The 20673-nt window shown below is 37.8% G+C and overlaps 3 protein-coding genes across 3 annotated transcripts; 2 read left to right on the forward strand and 1 right to left on the reverse strand.

Moving 5' to 3' along the window:
* Positions 1-471: 471 nt before the first annotated feature.
* Positions 472-3983, reverse strand: LOC103320153 (SWAP (Suppressor-of-White-APricot)/surp RNA-binding domain-containing protein). The gene is given in 4 exon segments (XM_089045746.1): positions 472-1513; positions 1685-1959; positions 2861-3556; positions 3558-3983. Coding segments are annotated over 4 exon segments (2034 nt in total). The 5' UTR covers positions 3851-3983; the 3' UTR covers positions 472-743.
* Positions 3984-5057: 1074 nt separating this feature from the next.
* LOC103320114 (DNA topoisomerase, type IA, core) lies at positions 5058-15848 on the forward strand. The gene is made up of 22 exons (XM_008221740.2): positions 5058-5300; positions 5718-6473; positions 6560-6978; positions 7225-7879; positions 8536-8622; positions 9711-9757; positions 10065-10174; positions 10303-10403; positions 10580-10672; positions 11182-11265; positions 11385-11468; positions 11618-11686; positions 11989-12048; positions 12493-12564; positions 12822-12929; positions 13022-13098; positions 13279-13362; positions 13957-14068; positions 14189-14278; positions 14689-14754; positions 14853-14957; positions 15294-15848. Exons 1-22 carry the CDS (start codon positions 5178-5180, stop codon positions 15420-15422), a joined length of 3531 nt encoding a protein of 1176 aa, XP_008219962.2. The 5' UTR covers positions 5058-5177; the 3' UTR covers positions 15423-15848.
* Positions 15849-16422: 574 nt separating this feature from the next.
* LOC103320115 (RNA-binding protein 208-like) lies at positions 16423-20627 on the forward strand. Its single transcript, XM_008221741.2, has 13 exons — positions 16423-16563; positions 16880-17018; positions 17365-17426; positions 17630-17732; positions 17817-17893; positions 18029-18090; positions 18191-18278; positions 18546-18621; positions 18751-18781; positions 18886-19005; positions 19528-19613; positions 19770-19943; positions 20147-20627. The coding sequence occupies exons 2-13, from the start codon at positions 16893-16895 to the stop codon at positions 20402-20404; spliced, it is 1263 nt and encodes a 420-aa protein (XP_008219963.1). The 5' UTR covers positions 16423-16563; positions 16880-16892; the 3' UTR covers positions 20405-20627.
* Positions 20628-20673: the final 46 nt, after the last annotated feature.

Genomic DNA, 20673 nt, shown 5'->3' on the forward strand with positions numbered 1-20673 from the left:
ATCTCAATATCTTGCATTGAGGAGGACTATAGAATATCTTGAGTTGACTTGAGATAGTGCATGAGCTCTAGGACACCCTTACAATCTAGTTGGCCAAGACAGAGTTCCATCCATAAAGACGAGGCCCTTATCGGAGGCACTTATTACCGGGAAGGCTCAAAATGGGCAAAATTAGAAAAGTTGGGAGGGAGCAGAAATTTGGAATTTGAGTCTCCATACAATCAGTCTCGTTCGACTCTTTCTAACCAGGCCTCAGACCAATTGGCTCTGGAATACGAGGTTGAATGTTCCACACCAAACCCAAGTCTTTCCGAAAACTTCACCAACCAGGCCTTGGTCCAAGATTTCATTATTTCCAATATAATTGAAAAACTGTATAAAAAAATCAAGTTTGACATGTGAATTTTCTCCAATTGTGAAGATCTATCATCTCTGTCTCAAGTATGATCAGAGTCCAAAATGTTCAACAGATGAAGGAAACTTCGCATGAATTAAAGATGATCTGTTTTAGTCAGGTAAAAATAAAATGATTACAAGTGCTATTTCTTACATGCATTAACAATCAGAGAATCAAAATTTTGACTAGTACAAGATACTCCACCCACCAAGTACGACACTCCTAGAAATTCAGGCTGCCTGTTAGAATAGATTATCAGGAAGAAAGGAAAAGAAAAAACCCAAAAATGAAAAGGAAGAAGCTGATCTGGTATCCTCCATTTCCAACTCCCATCAGGACTGGTATTTCACCTTGTTGCAGCTCTTGCACTCATGGATGAGTGGTAGTTGGTGCTCCTTTGTTTCCTGTAAGAAGAATAAACATCATCGTACTGGCTTGCCTCATTTGGATCAGCTGTGGCCCCAAGTCCCAACCTCCCCGAGCCACTCTTTCGATCTACACTGCCATCCGCATAAGTTCCTGTCTCCGGGTCTATCTGCAGGTTTGGAGGTGGAGGGATGCAAGCTCCACCCTTGCGCACCGAAGGCTCTCTTTCATACTCATCCTCGTCCCTACCATCGGCATTATGAAGGGGCCCTTCAGAAGGATTAACTTCACCAATCTCTTTGAAGAATTTTGACACTCTCTCAAGAATTTCTGATTGAGGTACATTGGATGGAGGTATAACAGTTGGAATGTCCAAAGGACTCATTGGAGAATACGGCACACCACTTCCAATCTGCATCTTTCTGACCATTTCAGGAATAAGACCAGGTGGAAACAGAGGATATGGTGGTAACTTCTCACCACTATTAGCAGGTTGACCTGGCAGTATGTGTGGTGCAGGTTGTTGGTTTATTACTGGTTGAACAGAAGATGGTATGGGCATTGACCCTTGAAAAGCAGCAGGAGGGATTGAATTTGGAAGAAATTGCTGGGATGGCACGGACAGCGGCATGGCTTGGCCAGGACCTGCATGTTTATCAAGATGATCTTGGTCGTGTGAACTGGAAACAGAGCTTTGCCTATCAGGCTGCCATTGCAGCATGTTATGGTTAGTTGTCTGTTGTGGCAATCCTGCATTCAAATAAAAAAGATAATTACTATATCAGCCACATCATCAAACCCAGTTGCTGGCAATTTAACAGCACTACTGGCCCACAAGCGCAAGCACCCTTGACAAGTGAGAGTGGTTCCACTAAAGGGCATGTGCTTAACAAGCACAGAAGTCAGAACACAAAAGCCTACCTGCAGCTGAATCTGTTGAAGCAGAAGATGAGTCTTTTGGAAGCCCTGTAAAAGAATTGCTTGAGGGTCCACCCATCATCTCATTCCTAAGTGCATCAATAGTATCCTGATCGTAAATGTTATTAGAAGCCCATAACTGTAAAATTTGCTGCAACCTCAATTGATTGTCCTCCGTGATTTGAGGGTTGTGATAAATCCTTGCAAGCATGGAACCTAAGATAGGTTTAAGCGCAAGGGATTCATTATCAAGGCCTTCACCAGTACGCCGATGCGAGCTGTAAATTTGAAGGCAAAAAGAGGAAGATCAAAGAATTATTCACATCAATCAAGTGCCTCTGTAATAAACAAATGCAAAAGGCAAACAAGAGAAGACATCTCTAAGTTCTTTATTCACATTGTCGTCATAACTATACACTCCAGGCTAGATACTAGAAGCATTGTAAAGCACATAAACAAAGATATGGACTTTTTCTTGGTATGACAGATTGAGTTTTTTCAGTACAAGTTCTTTACTACCGTAAAGAGACAATAGCTATGACAAACTTATAAATGATCTGCCAACCCCTGTGGCAAGAAAGAAGAGTTAATTCATATCTCAAGAAAGAAGAGTTAATTCATATCTCAAGAAAGGTTCATCCACCATCCCCTGTTACAATTTTATAAATTTAACATTTTAAGTTTTCCACACCTTCCAACACAGGTCACATTCACAACCCCTCCCCTCTCCCTGCATAATAGTGCAAAAACCCATTGAAGGCATCATCCTTCTCATTTCTTCACACAAAAACATCATCCGAACCCCTACCCATCAATTATTATTATTATTATTATTTTTGAGAAATAAGAACTACAAGTAACAGGATTGAAGTCTTCAATGATTTAATGAAAATATGATACATCCGCGATGTGGATTGTAGAGCATAGCAAACGCTCAAAAACTACAACCACAAATAATGACTCTACTTTTTCTTCCATCCATTATTCCTTCCAAATTCCCAGTGACTGTTGCTCCTGCACGCACAGGTCCAGCTCAACAAACAAAATTCTTATCTTTTCAGAGCTACATTGGCCCAACAAAATCGACCCAAAGCACAAGCAACAAAGCACACATGTGCAGGAAAATGCAAAACAAGAACTCTGTAAAACCATGAATAAGCAATGCACCATTTGAATTACCTGTCAAACAAAATGTCATTGGCAAGGTAAATCACATGCAGTTGCCTCTCACAATCATCCAAGCCAAACACCCTCTCTCTCAGAGCTTCAGCCAGAGCAGGCGCAAATATCGACCTCTGCATAAACCAAAATTTCGCTCCTTTAATGGACTCTTTGGTCCCATTCAGCGACTTCAGCACACTATTCAGCTCTATCGCAACCTCAGGCGGAAGCGGGCCAGAAAGCCCTTTGAAGGGCTTGTTCGACGACTGGTCGTACTCTGGACGCCCATAAACTCCAAACGGCTGACCGTGCCGCTGCTGCTCGTAGAAATAAGACGGCAGCGGCCCACCCATCATCGCCCCGGCAGACGGCGGCCCGTTCATCATGGGGTTCGGCGGAGGTCGCAGCATGTGCATGGATGCAGGGGGGAACCCGGGCTGGTTGAATGACCCGCCGGGGCCCCACTTCGATATCCAGAGCTTGTAGCGGTAGTAGCCGTGGCCATCGCCGCCGAACAAGAAGGCGTACTCGGGATTGTCCTGCTGTTTCTCCCTGACCGTCGCTTCGAAATCCGGCCCCACCTTGGCGGCGTACTCGGCGACCTTGTCGATCAGCTTGTGGAGCTCTGGGTCGGATGGAGGGGCGGCCGGCGGTGGCGGAGGAGGAGAGTCGTAAGTGGGGCCGGAGTGGAAGGGGGAGGGGACTAAAGGAGGGGAGGTGGGGGGCAAAGGAGGGAGGCGGAGGGAGGTGGTGGGGGTGTTGCGGCGCGTGAGGGAGGACCTGCGGCTGCTGCAAGTGAGGGTGGTAGGGGAATTGTTGCTGGAGAGAGGGGTGTGGGCCCACGTAAGGCGGGCCGTGGAACTGTTGGGTTTGTGGGGGCGGGTACCCGAATTGCTGCTGCTGGGGCGGTTGCTGCTGTTGCTGTTGGATGTTGGTGGCTGCTTGGCGCTGTTGTTGGGCGTAGGCCATGGCGGAGGCGGAGGCGTAATCGTGCGGCTGCCGATCCATTGCGCGCCGTTGACTGCCAGAAAAAAGAAAAACAGTAGAAGCTGTTTTGTGTTCTGAGTGATAATTCTGCTTCTTCGTTGAGGAAAATTTTGATTTGGGGATTTTTGGGAAGCTCAGTCCCCTGGTTCGGGCGGGGGTGTTAGGGCTTGTCACGCTTGTATTGTATATGTGAAATTAGAAATTAAAAATAATAAAAAGGAATCCAAATCTTCTTGGAAATTCCCATTTTACCTCCAAATTTAACTTCCCTCCGGTTTTCTTTTTCTTCCTTCCGAAATATCGGCTTTAATTTATTTTACAAATTTAAGTGCTGAGCTATGGTCTTATTAGGTTATGGTTTGGTTCAAGTGCTGAGCTATGGTGAAGTAATGAGTTACGATTAAAATCAGTCATTCTACTCTTTCTTATAGTAAAAATAAAATAAAATAGTTTAAAAGAAGAGATTGAGAGTTGCTTCACAATTCTTAAACCCCGGGGGGGTTTGTTGAAGTGGGATTGAAAGTTTCATTTCATGCTTGCTAAAATAGTTAAGGATTTAACTATAATTTCAAAATTTATAATACGGGATTTAAGGTTTGAGTTTAGGGTTGGATATGAACTTTAGAATCAATAATTTGGCATGAAATTTCTGATTCATATTCAAATTGGGTTTAAGTTTGGATTTAGGTATGGGTATGAAAATTTGTACAAGGGTTGAGTTTAAGGACAATATTTAGTGCAAGGGTGGGAGTTCATGTTCAAAGGTTAAAGTTTAAAGATCGAGATTCAATGATGATCGAAATTTGTGACTTGAAAGGTCATGATTTAGGATTTGGGTTTGAGTTTCAGGTTTCGAGAGAATTATAATTTGTGCTATAAAATCTAATGTTATTTATAAAGATAATCCAATCTTGCACGTCAAATGATATCATAATTAAATACCAGACAACAAAAGAAAAAAAAGTGAAAGTACTTAAAAATTTACAATTTCCATTACCAATGGTATATGACGTTTTCAAAGTCATCATTTTGGTCCCCAATGTTTAAAATCGTTCAATGTTGTCCTCTAAATTTTTAATCCGCACATCAATGTCATCTATGCCGTCCAATTCGTCAAATTATGACTTTTTTTAAGGGTTTGGCTTCAGGGTCATTTTTGTCAATACACATCACCCCATCTGAAATTTATAATGGGCCATTAACTACCGGATCAAATTTGGAGGCCCGTACCCGGACCATTACCAGTGTCTGAAACATGCCCTAAAACCCTCCCTCAAAAACCCTCTTCGTTTTATAGCCTCACCCTTCGAAAACTCTCTTATCTTTGCGTCAAGCAAATGAAACTGGTATGGCGATGATTAATTTTCAAAGGACCTTATCATTGACCGCCCCCACTTCCTCTGCTTCTTCATTCTTTTGCTCAAACACGTTAGCTTCTTCAGCTCTGCGACTCCGCCGCTCCATGGCCAAGGTTCCCACTTTGCGTTTCTTTTGTTGTTTGCTTAGTAAAACATCAATCTTGTTCTTTTATTTTCATCTTTGATTTTCCTTCAATTTCTTGCTTTTCCCAGAGGACCACTTCCTTCAAAGCCCGAAATGATGATACTATTTCTAGCTGTAATTAAAGCCATGGTCTGTTTTGGGTTGCTGGGACATTCAAGTCTGTAGCTTTTTCACATTGGCTGGGCTAATTTAGCGACTAATACAAATATTAAGCGTAGATTTTCGTTGGGTTTTCTTAAATGTGCTATATTCAAGCTAGTGCAACATGGGATATTTGTCAAATTTTGTGTGTATGTGTGTGCTTGTGCCAATGCGTGTTCACAATTTGTTTACGTATGCTGTTTCTCTGAAAATCGTATTCTAATGTGTGCAATTGGTGTCACAGTTGCAGTACAGGGCATTTGAGACTTACCCATGCGTTTGCTTGCCATCTTCCCCGATTTTGACTGCAAGTAAATACAGAAATTATTCTCAGCTTAAGTTAAAAAAATCTGGAGTTTCTTGCATGATCATGATAAACCCTGCAAAGGTTGGACCTAGTTTTCATTCTTTCAGAAGAAGTGGTGATGGGTCTGAACGTGCCTTTTCTAATTTAAAACCTGGTTCCCTGAATTCTTTGGGTCCTGGTAATATTATCAGTCTCGGGTCTTTCGGAAGTGTAGCTAATTATAGCATTGGAGATTTTTCCAAGAGGTTTTTTTCTCAAGTTCCACATGTGACAAGCAAATTAGAGAGTGTTGGTGCCCAAAATGGCAAGTATTCTGTAAGTACATCTTTTTTCAAACAGCTCAGTAAACGGAGGAAAAGGGAAAAGGCATTGGCGGCTCAAAGCAAAAACGAAGCTACCGTTTCTAGCATCTCCAAAGATGTTGATGTAGAAGCTTCAACTGAACGGCAGATTGGAAGTGAGAAGGGAGATGGAAAACTGGGATCTTTCCTTTCAAATTCGCCTATAATCAATGATAACCAGGTCCCTAAAGTCAAAGGAAAAAAGAGGTCGAAAAGCAAGAAAACTAAAGAACAAATTTCTGCTGCTAATGCCCCAGCAGAAGCTGCCGCGACACAAAGTTCTAAAGGTACTTCTCAAACAAAGAAATCTGGTAGTACCAAAAGTGGCAAAAAATCTGCACAGGATTCAGAGGTCAGCAACTATAAATTTTCAAGTAGAATTAGGATTGAATCTTATTTTTACATTGCACTATTGTAACTAACACTGCAGTCTTTCAGTTGAATTTCACGGGAAAAGCTCCTGTAGAAATTAGTGATGGTTCTTCAATAAAACCCCAGGCAAAGAAGAAAAGTGGGAACTATAGTAGAAAGGGAAAGTCTATAACTTCAGATTCCAAGTCACCCCAGAAACATATACCACAAAAAATGGGCAAAGTGAAACCTCAAGGAAAAATGACACTGAAGCAGCTGTACCCCGCGACCGGGAGAACTGTCGTGGTTGTGGAGTCTGCTACAAAGGCAAAGGTTATTCAGGGTTATCTTGGTGATATGTTTGAAGTGCTGCCTAGCTATGGTCATGTAAGGGACTTGGCAGCTAGGTCAGGATCTGTAAGGCCTGATGATGATTTTAGTATGGTGTGGGAAGTTCCATCTGCTGCCTGGACTCATCTTAAGAGCATAAAGGTTGCACTAACTGGGTATGGTTCTTTATCATTTTCATTCACGTCCAATTGGCCTTAAGCAACTGTGATTATGAGGCTATTAAGGTTCCCCATATGGTTGGAAACTAATGAGATGCGTTTTTTGTGGGCATTCATTCTAACCTAGGATGCTGGTGTATAATACTGATATTGAATTCAGTAACTTAAGCATTTCTATTTTTTAATTTCAATTTTTGGGGTTTGTTTTTTGAATTTTCTTATTTGTTTTACCTTGTTCATCAGAGCAGAAAATCTTATTCTTGCATCAGATCCTGATCGTGAAGGAGAGGCTATTGCTTGGCACATTATTGAGATGCTGCAACAACAGGATGCTTTACGTGAAGATATTAATGTAGCAAGGGTTGTCTTTCATGAAATCACTGAGACCTCTATCAAAAGTGCTCTGCAAGCTCCAAGAGAAATTGATGAAAACTTGGTCCATGCTTACCTTGCACGACGTGCTCTTGATTACTTGATTGGATTTAACATTTCACCACTGTTATGGAGGAAACTACCAGGTTGCCAGTCTGCAGGGCGAGTCCAATCTGCTGCACTGGCTCTTCTATGTGACAGAGAAATGGAAATTGATGAATTTAAACAGCAGGAATATTGGACTGCTGAGATTGAATTGAACCAAAAAGAACCAGGTTCATCAGTAAATGCCCCAGACTTCTCAGCGCACTTGACCCATTTTGATTCCAAAAAGTTAAATCAATTTTCTATTGACTCTTATACCAAGGCAAAAGAAATTGAACAGCAGATTAATTCACAAAATTTTCAAGTGGTCAGCTCTAAGAAAAACAGAATGCGGAAGAATCCTCCCACACCGTATATAACATCAACACTTCAACAGGATGCGGCAAACAAATTACATTTCAGTGCAGCATATACAATGAAGGTTTTGGTTTGGGGGCCTTTATCTTCTGATTTCCATCTAAGCTAAAATTGAATTTTACATTTAATTAAGTTATTATCATTGCTTCAGAATATTTATGTTTTTTTTATTAGCTTTTGGTTCGTTTCGTATGCTGTTGAGGATATTTTTGCCTATTATTGTTGATCAACTTTGATCTTCATATGTGTAATGGCTGTTTGACTGATCCAGTTCATATGGAATGTTGTATGACTATAGGGGTACCCTTTGGACATTGTTGTTTGTCTTTCTGCTTTAGTTTATCTTCACGTAAAGTCATAAACTTCTTACCATAACCAAGTATTGCTCATTTAAACCCACCCCCACCCCCACCCCAAAAAAAACCCTCTCCTGCAGAAAGATCTCTGTTCAAAACAAAACCACCCTATTGGTGAATTCTCTGTTCTGATTTTTTCTCTTAATTGGACGTGCAATACCATATGTAGTCCTGGTGCAACATATTTCATAACCATGAAGAGTTGTTATTTAGTTTCAGTGTTCCTCTTCTGTTCTAGTCAGTAGTTTGTCCTTTAATTCAGTTGGCCTTTTGATTTCATGCTTTGAATTGGTAGGTGTAGATTTTTTGTTTTTTTGCTTTTCAAATATGTATGTGGCTCATGGAAGTTACATTATGTATGCAGCTTGCACAGAAACTTTATGAGGGAGTTCAATTATCAGATGGTAAGGCAGCGGGTTTGATCACGTACATGAGAACAGATGGACTACACGTAGGTATCACTTTGGCTGCATGAATATTAGTGCGTGTTAGTTCATTAAGTTTCTTGTTGTCTGTCAGATGATTTTGGTGGCTAGCTTCCTTCTGCACATTTGTATTGCTTCTCTTTGGGTGATCAGTTTTTAATGACCTCTGAATATACTGAATTTCTAACTTTTCGTTAGATTCTAACTCACTTTGGTTTTCAAGTAACTGTAACTGCGTACTTCTGTCATTTATTTAATCAAATGATTTTTAAATTCATCTCATCCCCTTCAAGGCAAGTACTGTATATTGTTTTTATATCGTTTAAAATTCCTTTGTGTGCTGCTTTAAGAACAATTATTTTATTGGTCTTACGTAAAACAGAAATCCACTTGGTGCTTTCAACGAATTTGTAAGAGTGCTTTTGACCTACTAAGCATCTTTTTGTCTAATGTGAAAGGACAATTGTGAAATAAATTTTTTACTTGATTATAACATTGTTCTTTCTAATTAATTATTTTCAGAACTTAATTGAAATGCTCATGCAGAATGGGTATCCTTGTCTTGTGTTTTCAATTGCTCAATTGCACATTGGTATCTTTTATACTGCATAATGTAAAAGCATGAGCTTCCTTGGGCGAGTATAAGCGTTTTGAAGCTGCTAGTTTTCATTTGTTGAGTTTGCTTCAATATATAATTGTACTTGCATTTCTTTTTTTACAAATTTATAAATAAACCCAATCCTAGACATGTATTTATAAAAAAACCCAAACACTATTTAAACATAGAAACACACCCAAAAATCAACAATTGTATATTTTTTGGGTGTGTTTATAAATGAGTTTTGAGTGTGTCTAATGATGGGTTTTGGGTGTGTTTATAAATTGTTTTGGGTGTTGGGTTTTTTTATAATTTCAGCCCCCATTTTGGGTGTTTTAGTGAAGCTCCCTTATTTTTTATGATAGCTCATACTTTCTTATATGCTGATTGTCTTCTTATGTGCACATGATTTACACTGCCTCAAAGATCCATGGTTTTGAGCCTATATTATTCATGTCTAAATGAGGTTGAGATTCGTTAGTTATTTCTAATACCTATTGTTTTTAAATTCTACAGATTTCTGATGAAGCCTGTAAGGATGTGCGCTCCTTGGTAATTCAAAGGTGCTGGAGATAAATGTCATTTCTACATCTATTTATTTGTAATTTGAATTTAATTGTATTTATAAGTAGGTTTTTATGAATTAATAAATACAAGTTCATTTTCCCAGGGTCCTGAACAAGTTGCCCATGTTTCAATTGTTTGTTCAATCCACTACAATTCTAATATATTTTATGTTTTTGTCAACCTACAACTTAAAACTTAGACCTTTTTTGCTTGCATGGAAATCTGATTAGTCATATTCTAATATATTTTTTGAGATCTCTATGTTTGTTTGTGTCCTTTACAAACAATATTCCTTTGATGCAGGTATGGCCAGAATTTTGCATCAGAAAGTCCACGCAAATTTTTTAAAAAGGTGAAGAATGCTCAAGAGGCCCATGAAGCGATTAGACCAACTGATGTTCGAAGATTGCCATGTAAATAATTCTGCATGCTATATGACAATTTCTACATTTTTCTAATGCAAGTTTTGTAGATGTTCATTTCATCTTTTGATAGTCTCTTTCAAGTGAATTGACCATAAAATTTTATACTTGGCATTTAGCCTTGTTCCGTGGGATGCTTGATGAAGATTCATTGAAGTTGTACACTCTTATTTGGTGTCGGACAGTGGCATGTCAAATGGAGCCTGCTACAATTGAGCAGGTTAGAATGTAAACATATGAAAATTCTTCTCATTCAAGTGATGTGACTAGCAGTAAAATAGAAAATGCATTAACTTGTTGACTTTTTCTCATATCCTGGTCCTTATGTTCAGTCATATGTATGTAATGCAAATCCACCATCTCTTGCCTAATTATTTGCCCCATCAATCTTACCAGATACAACTTGATATTGGAAATGCGGGCGAGTCCATTGTTTTCCGATCTTCATGCTCAAGGGTTGAGTTCCTTGGATATCAGGCAGTCTTTGAGGTATAATCTATTTTCCATCTTAGTATGGTTGTAAACACCATAAAATGTGCATATACATTTGGCTGGAGTGCCACAATCATACCAGTTTGCAATTTCATAATTATGTGTGGTTCAAACTGATGGGAATCCTTAATTAATAAACTGAATCTGCTATTTTATTTTGGTAAACAACAAAATCTTCTTAATGTTCCTGAGTTATAGAATGAATTTTGAAATGTTTTTCTATATAAAAATGGGCTTTAATGCCCATGATTTTTCAAAACATTGCTACTTTTACGAGTTTATATGTCAGTTTAGCTTTTGATATCTTGAACTCATCATATCTATTAGTCATTGGATCTAAATTGGAAATTTTACAAATATGTGAGGATTTGGTGAGTAAATTGCCTCTTGTTCATATAGTTTCACTTTCATGTGATTCATTTGATGCTATATACCCTATTTTAAATTGGCACTTTGTTGTATGCTTTTATGTGAGATTGTCCAATATGTCTAATTTATAATTTTAGGAAGTGGAAGCTCAAGCAGTCAAGTATAAAGAAAATGAAGGGAACAGTCGTAATGAAGGTTTTGGACTTCTTAATTCCTTGAAGGTAAATTTTGACTCCAAGTCTGTTGTTCAATTTCATCAGAAATTAATTTTTATTGGTAAAATTTGCATTGGTGGGCCACGTGATGTTGCTTGAATAAGTGCTTTATTTTGGTTCTGCAGCGTGGGGATCCATTATATGTTGGTAAAGTGGAACTCAAGGAACACCACACTCAACCTCCTGCACGCTTCTCTGAGGCATCATTGGTAAAGTTTTATAATTTTTCATTATACCAGAACATGGTTTGAACTCCTTTATATCTTTAGTGCTCACTATAAATTTTCGAGTTCAAATTGTGTACTTCTTTTCTGTTTAGCTTTGGTTCTCTGACCTTTGTGGTTTTGTGTGCTATAAGGTTAAGAAATTGGAGGAACTTGGGATTGGAAGACCTTCAACTTATGCAAGCACATTGAAAGTTTTACAGGTATGTGATGATGTTCACATAGCCAGGTTTTTCGTTGATTATATTTTTCTAATGTATTCTTCTGTTCGAAAAAAGCACAATTTCTTGAGTTATTTCTATCTCATATCCTGAGAACCCTTTTTCAGTAGTTTCAACATGTATTATGGTAAGTTATCTCATATCATCACAACAAGCATGCTCTTGAGAATGATGTCTTAATTTTTAATAAATTTCTCTCTTAACAGCCATCTCTGCAAAAGTCTTAATTTACTTCGATTTATAACTTAACAATATTTTGACTTCTCATTTATTTGTGGTGCCAGGATAGAAACTATGTGACAGTGAAAAGCCGTGTGTTACATCCAGAATTTCGTGGTCGTATGGTATGTTCTGGCATTCCATCTGGTTTTATGGACATTAGAGAAATAGAAAATATCTTTACATGTTCCCTTGTGGCTACATGCAAGTCCATTGTTATGTGGAATTTTCTATTTCTAACACTGGTCATGTCTGACTGGTGCTTGTTTATTTATTCATTTCCTGGTTTATTGGTTTACTTTTCATCCTAGTTTTTATTCTGTATTTCCTATCAAAACTTTTAGATGGTTGTGTATCTGTGGGGTTTTGTTTGTTTGTTTGTTTTTTTTTTTTTTTGTTCCCTTTATAATTAATTTTCTTCTTACACTTCCCTTACTGTTGTATTTTGCATTAAATTATCAGTAATTCTTAGTTGAAGAGCATGCTTAACATTTTACTGTTGTGTCCATGATATACTTATACATCCCATTCGTCCTCTCAATTTATTTTATTGTTCTGGTTACCTTTAGGTGTCAGCATTTCTCGGCCACCATTTTTCCGAGGTTACAGATTATAGTTTTACTGCTGATATGGAGACTGAGGTAAATCTATATTGAATATAATCTTTTTCAATAGAAGTTTCTTTAGTTTCAACACGAAAAAGAAAATATTTTGTATAATCTTTCTCCCATTGCCCAAAATAGTTTCTTCATTTGGTTGCTGTAGCTACATGATTTTGATATATGTTGGGCTCAATCAAGCAATACTGTTCATCTTCCATTGTTAACTATTTGATGTACTTGATTACCCGAACATTTTTTTTTAAACTGGTGATTGACTTCTTTATGTCTCTCACCAGCTTGATAATGTCTCTGCTGGCTTAACTGAATGGAAGGGCCTCCTTAGAGATTATTGGACCCGATTCAGTGCTTATTGTGACCGTACCAGTACTGTTCATATTCATCAGGTAAGGTTTAGTCTTCGTTAAACATAACCTTCTTTTCGTAAAATATCCTTATAGGAACTTTTGTATTCATTATAAGCCATATAATATCTCAGGTGGAGAAGATGATGGAAAAAAAATTTGGAGACTTCTTGTTTGCTTCTCTTCCCGATCAAAGCAGGACATGCCCATGGTATGCATATGGTTTAATGAAATTCTTCTTGATATGGCTAGTTCTCATTAAGTTTTCTGCAGTTCAGATTTGATTCTGGGATGCTGTTTGATGGCATATCTACTCTTCTGCACACATGAAATTGTTTTCTTGAGCACCGTTTCTAATACATATTACAATCTTCACTTGTACATGTTTCAGTTGTATGGAAGGCAATTTGATTTTCAAAGTGAGTCGGTTCGGTGCAGGCTATTTTATTGGTTGTGATCAACACCCAAAGTGCAAGTGAGTATGAAAAGCTATGGTGTAACTTAATTTCATGCATGTGCGGCAATATGGTCATTTGATCCTTCTGTTGCCAGTAGCACTACAATTACGGTCCAATGCAAAGTTGGCAAACAACATGGTCATTTGATCCTTCATTGTTTGGCCATTGCCCATGGGCCTACATATATGTGAAAAGTTGGCAAGCCAATTCTAATGGAATGGCAAACAACATACACAACCACAATGGTTGTCCCTCTAGCAAGCCCTGGCCCTCAATAGATCCTGAAAGGGGATTTCACCTAAACTTTAGAACAGTGAACAAAACCCTATGTATTTTCCAGGTCGCTTACAGTGAAAAGAAAGATTCAGTTATCAGACATGGCTCCTTTGTATAACATTAGGCAATGGAACTAGCAGAGCCTTCTTATAATTTCAACTTGCATGTCTTTCAGTTATCAGACATGGCTCCTTTCTATAACATTAGGCAATGGAAAGAGCAGAGCTTTCTTATAATTCTAACTTGCATTTTGTTGGTCTAAATTTGTCCTAGTTGTAGCGAAAGAAAAATCACCATCCATAAGTTATCAATGTTCATTTGGTTGCTGCAAATAGGTACATTGCTAAGACATTATATGGTGATGATGAAGAAGAAGAGAGTACTCCGAAGAACAGCGGTGTGGAGGAACCAAAAGTGCTAGGTCTTAGTCCAGGTTCCAATGAAAAGGTTTGTTTTGAATTCTGATATTTCTATAGTTGGTTTAGGGTCCACTGGAGCCTTAGCTTTGCTTGAGTTTATTATTGTAAGTTATGTTTACATTAAAGAAAAATGTATGTCCTCTTTCAGGTTCTTTTGAAAAATGGTCCATATGGATCCTATGTACAACTTGGTGAAGACAGGAAGGGAAACTCACCTAAAAGAGCCTCTGTATCCCATGTATGTAAAAGTTACACTGTAACTAAACATTGGAACTTTTTATTCTGGTTTTATATGATACTTTTTTTTTTCTTTCCTTTTGTTTGGTTCTATGCGGATCTTTGAGATGTTTATCTACACATCTTCTTGCCATTATTGGAGTTGATTTTAATAATGCTGTCAAAACCATATTCATAATAGTTAAGTATGTATGTGCTTCTATGCTTGCATGTGATTTATACGAGTTCATTCATGTGCTAACAAAGATTTCCATGCCTACCCAAGAGAAAATCTTAGTTCAATTTTACCAACCCTTTTACTTTCTTTTTTCTTTGTCTTTTTTTTTTCCTTTGTGTTCACTGTGTATGCAGATGCACCGTGCTTTTATTTGAAATCTGTAATCTTTATATTTACGTGGAATCACTTTTCAGATAAAGGATGTGGGTTCAATTACCCTTGAAGATGCTCTGGAGTTAATGCGCTATCCTGTGACATTGGTTTGTTTTCCATTTTGCTCTGCTGAGTTCTGTTTCCTCTTCATCATCATTGAACTCATTCTCTTGCTCTCTGTTTATGTGTTTTAATTTCATTTCAGGGTAACCATCCAGAGGATGGGCAACCGGTGATTATAAAGGTGGCAAGGGTTGGGTTTGCAGTTAGACATCGGCGCACAATTGCTTCTGTTCCTAAGGTCTACAAGGTAATGGAGTTAAAATACGAGCTTGGTTTATAGCAATAGTAATTAATAGTTTAAATGTTTTTCTCTGAGGAAAAACTTGGAGATCCAACTAGATTTTCCACATGTGATACATGTTCCTTCCATTTCTCTGAGGAAATCTCTTTGGATCACAATGCGTATTGTATCAGTTTGATCCCATTTTTATATAGATTTAAGACCACAATCGAACTATAATAAGATCATTTATTTAACTTTATACATTCAGAATTCTGTTGTCAAAGAGTTGAGATCGAATATTTCACCAATTCTTATTCCTTACCAAATTTAATAAGTTGGGTATCTTCATTACACATGCAGAATAAGAAACCCAGTGAAATCACCCTGGAAGATGCATTGGAGCTTTTGTCAAGCAGTAATGTAAGACGATCCGGTCGACCTAAGAGCAAACCAAAGGTTGAAGAAGAAGTCATGTTGGAAGCCGTGTAGCCTTGCTTCATTATACATAAGTGCTACCCTTTCCTATGATGAAAATGACCATTTGCAAATAAATTTGTATGAACGTTCACTTATTGTCCCCCTCAAAGTGATTCAACTCAAAATGGATGCTGGTGTTCTTCCAATAGCAAACGGAGAGGTGTGTATACTTCATACTGCAAAAGAAATGGCCTAAATCTGTGCACTGACCTGCATTTGTAGTCTCTAGGTTTAGCTTGTAATTGGTAGCTAGGTCAAATGTTTGGCCAAAAGGTTTAGCCATGTTCCAAATTTGAGGTTATAAACTAGTTCATCATTGGCTTGATTTGAGTCGCCGGCATGAAATCGCATTTTTGTGAAGTATTTAAGTTCAATTTTTGATATCTTGTTATGAGTTATGACATTTGATCCAAATAAAAAAGATATGGTTTCATGGAAGTCAGAGAGCCCATTTGCTATTAGTGGATATTTGGTAATTTTAGGTGTGATGAAAACAGTCCAAAAAAGTATAATATTTATTTTGCTCTCACCAACCATGTTTGGCGTGATCGTTCTTTTGAAGAGAGAAGCTTTTATGCTGAATTACAATAAAATAAATAATCAACATAGAAAGATAAAGATTCTTTGAGAATGGAGTACAAATAATTGTATTTAACTGATAAAATATAGACTTGATATGACATGTGTGACCATAGGAGGAGAAATGTTGTTTTTCTGATAAAATGATACATTTTTTCCCAAAAAATTGAATTTGATAAGAAAAGGGTTTGAAACTACACTAAAATAAACAAACAAAAAAGCAAATTAATAAATAAGGGAAAAATTCGTAAATATCTATCATTAAAAAAATAAAATAATAATAATGCATTTCAAAGAAGAAGCAAAAAAAATCCTTCTTCTATAATTAATTTGAGAGGTCAAACAAATTTTGAAAATAGATTTTTTTAATTTTTTAGAAAAGAAAAAACAAAAAGGACAATTTTGGGAGTGAGAAAAACAAAATAATGATTAATGAGGAGGACAGTCTTATTCTACCCGAACCCGAGTCATGTGGTTTCAGCCTTTCACTGTGAGAAAGTTTCTCCGACAGAAGACAACAACAACAACAGAGCCACACCGAGTTTCGCTCCAATTCTACCCATCACCTCCTCAGGTTCCTATCTTCCCTCTCTTTCATTTTTTTTTCTTTTTTTCTCTTTCTTCTGTTTTTTTTCTTTTTGGGTTTCTATTTTCTTGTTAAGATTTGTCTGAATTATCTTATCTGACACTCTGATTCTTACATTCGAGTGAAAAAGTTCAGTTTTTTAAGAACCCCCAAATGATTTTCAGAGGAAAGTTGCAGAATTTGGGAATTTGATGATTGAATTCGAACTTTTTTCTGTGTATTCTTGCACTGCTCGAGATTCAAACATTGGATTAATGGGTGATCTGCCTTTATTCTGATTTATAAAAAATAAAAAATTGGGTAGGGAGTATAATAATATGCAACAAAGATTGAAGCTTCAGCAACAGCAACAACAAGAAGCCATAATGCAGCAAGCTCTTCTTCAGCAACAACAACAACAGCACATGTACCATCCTGGTGTGCTTGCCGCTGCCATGTCTCAGGTCCCATCACTCTCTCTCTCTCTCTCTCTCTCTCTCTCTCTCTCTCTCTCTCTGTATGGCTTGTATGCTTGCTTGCTTGCCTGCTTTGATCACAAAAATAGATGATTTGAGTTTTTGGGTATCACCTAATTCATTCAAACTTCATGTAATTCATCAGAATAGGAAATATCATTTGTTAAGACATTTGTTTTTGGTTGGGGGCTTAAGTTTGTACTTTTTGTTGCCAGACTTTTTCTCCGTACTTGGTGCTTTTACTTAGGATGTTTGGGGACGGTTTCATGTATGGTACCATCTTAGATTTGCTAGGATTATTTGTTTATCTTCTTTCTATTTTTACAATGTGCAGATGGAGCCTATCCCAAGTGGAAATCTGCCTCCCGGATTTGACCCATCTACATGCCACAGTGTGTAAGTGCTGTATGGATATTTTGTTTTTCTCTATTTCTGGAGTCTTTTGTCTTCCTTTGCATTCATCTTTATGTTAGTCAGGGTGAAATTTTTTTAGCTTAAGTGGACTTCGTAACTTTGAGTTGTTCAAATTATTTAAATTTAAAGTGGACATTATTCATTTGAATTAATGCTGATAAATTCTGATGGCATGATGGTTTCAGGTATGTTGGAAACATTCACGTAAATGTCACCGATAAGCTTCTTGCTGAAGTTTTCCAGAGTGTTGGTCCTCTTGCAGGATGCAAGCTCATCAGAAAGGATAAGGTACATTGAATACTCCATGTTCAAAATTGATTTTTCCCTTAATGAATTTCCCTTCACGATGTGGCTGTATATTTGTTATTACAGTCATCATATGGATTTGTTGACTACCATGATCGAAATTCGGCAGCCCTTGCAATAATGACATTGCATGGACGCCAACTGTAAGCATTCAACTCTCTCTCTCTCTGTTTTTTTTTTTTTTTTTTTTTTGTTTTGAATTTTTTTGAATTTTTAAAATGGTTATTGTCATAAAGAAATGGTTTATATTTATTAGTCTTTCTAATTTTGATTTGCAGTTACGGTCAGGCACTTAAAGTGAATTGGGCATATGCCAATAGCCAGAGGGAGGATACTTCAGGTTACTTTGAGCTTCAGTTGTTCTACTGCTGCTGTCAGATAGTGTTGCTTGTTACAATTTTATAGGGTTCATTCCTTTAATGCAATTTTACAATTATCAGGGCACTTCAATATATTTGTTGGTGATCTTAGTCCAGAGGTTACAGATGCAACTTTATTTGCTTGCTTCTCGGTCTATCCTAGTTGTTCGTGAGTTCCTGTTTCTTTCGATTATCGTTGTTTTTTTTCTTCAAAGTTTTAGCAGATATATCCCAGGCGCTAGGGTAGCATGCTATAGTTTTACCTCATTACTTTCATCAAATGTTCATGTTACTGACTGACTACAGTTTAAGGACTGAATTTATTTTGTGTTTCCACTTGGGTGTGGGGTAACAGTTTGAATCACCTATTAAATTCTAAATGTCCTGATGTTAGGTTTACTATACTTTTTCCTTTTGTCCTTTTTATTGTTTGCAGTGATGCAAGGGTCATGTGGGATCACAAAACTGGCCGCTCAAAGGGATATGGTTTTGTTTCTTTCCGTAACCAGCAGGTATCTGTTATGTTGTGATTAGAAATTAGAGTGTTTGGGTGAGATTCTTCCCACCCAAAAATTGCCTCCCACATGTTTACTCTGGAATATCTGTGAACTGATTAAGTGCCTCATGGAAATGCTTTATAGGATGCTCAGAGTGCTATCAATGATTTAACCGGTAACACCTCTAAATGTTGCCTCATGTTGCATGGTTTTTTTTGTCAGTTTTGAAAGATACCATTAGTGCATAATGGTTGATGTGTTCTGGACTCCATTTTGTAGGTAAATGGCTTGGAAATAGACAAATAAGATGCAACTGGGCAACTAAGAGTGCTGGCTCCAATGAAGAGAAGCAGAGTAGTGACACTCAAAATGCCGTTGTACTTACTAATGGATCTTCAGGTATCATGAAAATTTCTGACTTGGCCCACAGTATGTAGGATCCTTGGTGAGTTAGGCCAGAGGTTGCTTGCAAGGGCTTCTGGGACTTTAATGGTTGTGGTTTTTGAGATAAGATTGTGCCAAAGGAGCAACGATGAAGTTTAATAACAGGGTCAGGATGTAGTCTCTTAATACATGGATCTGGTTCAGGTATTAGAATATTGAATTTATTGATTGTAGTCTGAGATGAATCCATTTCTCCGCCTTTGGCTAATGAAATATGACCAGATCGACAAATTAATGGAAATTAGTCTGATGTTGGCTGTCTCATGGAACAAAAACTGACAGTAGTGAGTTTGACTTTTTTTGGTTGGTCTGATATTGTTATAGGGATTTAGTGTTTGCATTTGCTAGTGTAAATATAGGTCTTAGGCTGATGGTTGACCATAGTATACATTGCCGTCCTTTATAATACCAGGATTCAGTGGGAAGTTTGGACCAGACTTGATGTTGATGGCTTGTTCTGTTTCCTTTCTTTTGCAGATGGAGGTCAGGAGAATTCCAATGAAGAGGCCCCTGAAAATAATCAAGCATACACTACTGTCTATGTTGGCAACCTCTCCCATGAGGTGATTAAACAGTGATTCTGGCTACGTTGATAGATTATGTTTCATATTTAAGTTTTAAATCTTAAGTTTGGTCTTATGACATAACTTTTCAACTGTTGGTACAACTATATGCTGTTAGCCATAAAATCTTGCTGAAAATCTGGTCTGTATTTTCAGGTTACTCAAGCTGAACTTCATAGTCAGTTTCATGCTCTTGGGGCTGGGGTTATTGAAGAAGTACGTGTGCAGAGGGATAAAGGTTTCGGATTTGTGAGATACAACACTCATGAAGAAGCAGCCTTGGCCATTCAAATGGCAAATGGCAGGATAATTCATGGAAAGTCCATGAAGGTAATAAAATCTCTACTGCAAGGTCTTTTCATGTTGATGGTCACACAGTTCTGTTGCCTTCTTAATACTGTTCTTCAATGCACATGTACATGCACAAGATCACCCTCCGGTGGGTTTTTGTGCATTTGATTAGTTTCCGCAAAGCGCCTGTGTATATGTGTCTTGATAAAAACATCTATTGTTTTGTGTGATCATGTATGCAGTGTTCATGGGGTAGCAAGCCAACTCCTCCCGGGATAACTTCGAATCCGCTGCCTCCTCCTGCCCAACCCTATCAGATCCTTCCGGCTGCTGGTATGAACCAAGGCTATTCTCCAGCTGACTTGTTGGCTTATCGTCGCCAACTTGCCTTAAGTCAGGCTGCAGCCACGTCCATGGCCTTGAACTCTGGTGGATCCCAACCTATGTATGAGGGATATCCTAACAGTTCATCAGGTCAGCAGCTAATGTATTATCGTTAATGCCACGGCCAGCGTTGGTGTGGGTTTCTGGCGGGGTTGCCATTGTGTTTGGTTGCATTGTGCCAATTCTTTCTGTTGGACCTGTGTCTTATATATTAAGATTTCTGCATCTTCGGTTACATGAATTTTTGATCTCGTATGTTGTATCATGTAATATGTGTGATTAGAGATGAGAATTTTCTTTGTTTTGTGGGCTTGTTATAAAATGGTTTTTTATTTATTATTTGCTAATTTTGATAATAGAATAGTCTACGTTGATTTTGAATAAA

Source organism: Prunus mume, linkage group LG2 (assembly GCF_029339155.1).
Source record: "Prunus mume cultivar Tortuosa linkage group LG2, ASM2933915v1, whole genome shotgun sequence".
In the NCBI taxonomy this organism is placed as follows: Eukaryota; Viridiplantae; Streptophyta; class Magnoliopsida; order Rosales; family Rosaceae; genus Prunus; species Prunus mume.

What these genes read in the sequence shown, in the direction of transcription:
- LOC103320114 (XM_008221740.2), top strand. Translation starts at nt 5,178, where the DNA reads ATGGCGATGATTAATTTTCAAAGGACCTTATCATTGACCGCCCCCACT. An exon ending in AATCTGCACAGGATTCAGAG is followed by an intron (nt 6,474 to 6,559) that starts GTCAGCAACTAT and finishes GCAGTCTTTCAG; the next exon opens with TTGAATTTCACGGGAAAAGC. An exon ending in GTGCAGCATATACAATGAAG is followed by an intron (nt 7,880 to 8,535) that starts GTTTTGGTTTGG and finishes TTATGTATGCAG; the next exon opens with CTTGCACAGAAACTTTATGA.
- LOC103320115 (XM_008221741.2), top strand. Translation starts at nt 16,893, where the DNA reads ATGCAACAAAGATTGAAGCTTCAGCAACAGCAACAACAAGAAGCCATA. An exon ending in TTGCCGCTGCCATGTCTCAG is followed by an intron (nt 17,019 to 17,364) that starts GTCCCATCACTC and finishes TACAATGTGCAG; the next exon opens with ATGGAGCCTATCCCAAGTGG. An exon ending in TTCATGGAAAGTCCATGAAG is followed by an intron (nt 19,944 to 20,146) that starts GTAATAAAATCT and finishes TCATGTATGCAG; the next exon opens with TGTTCATGGGGTAGCAAGCC.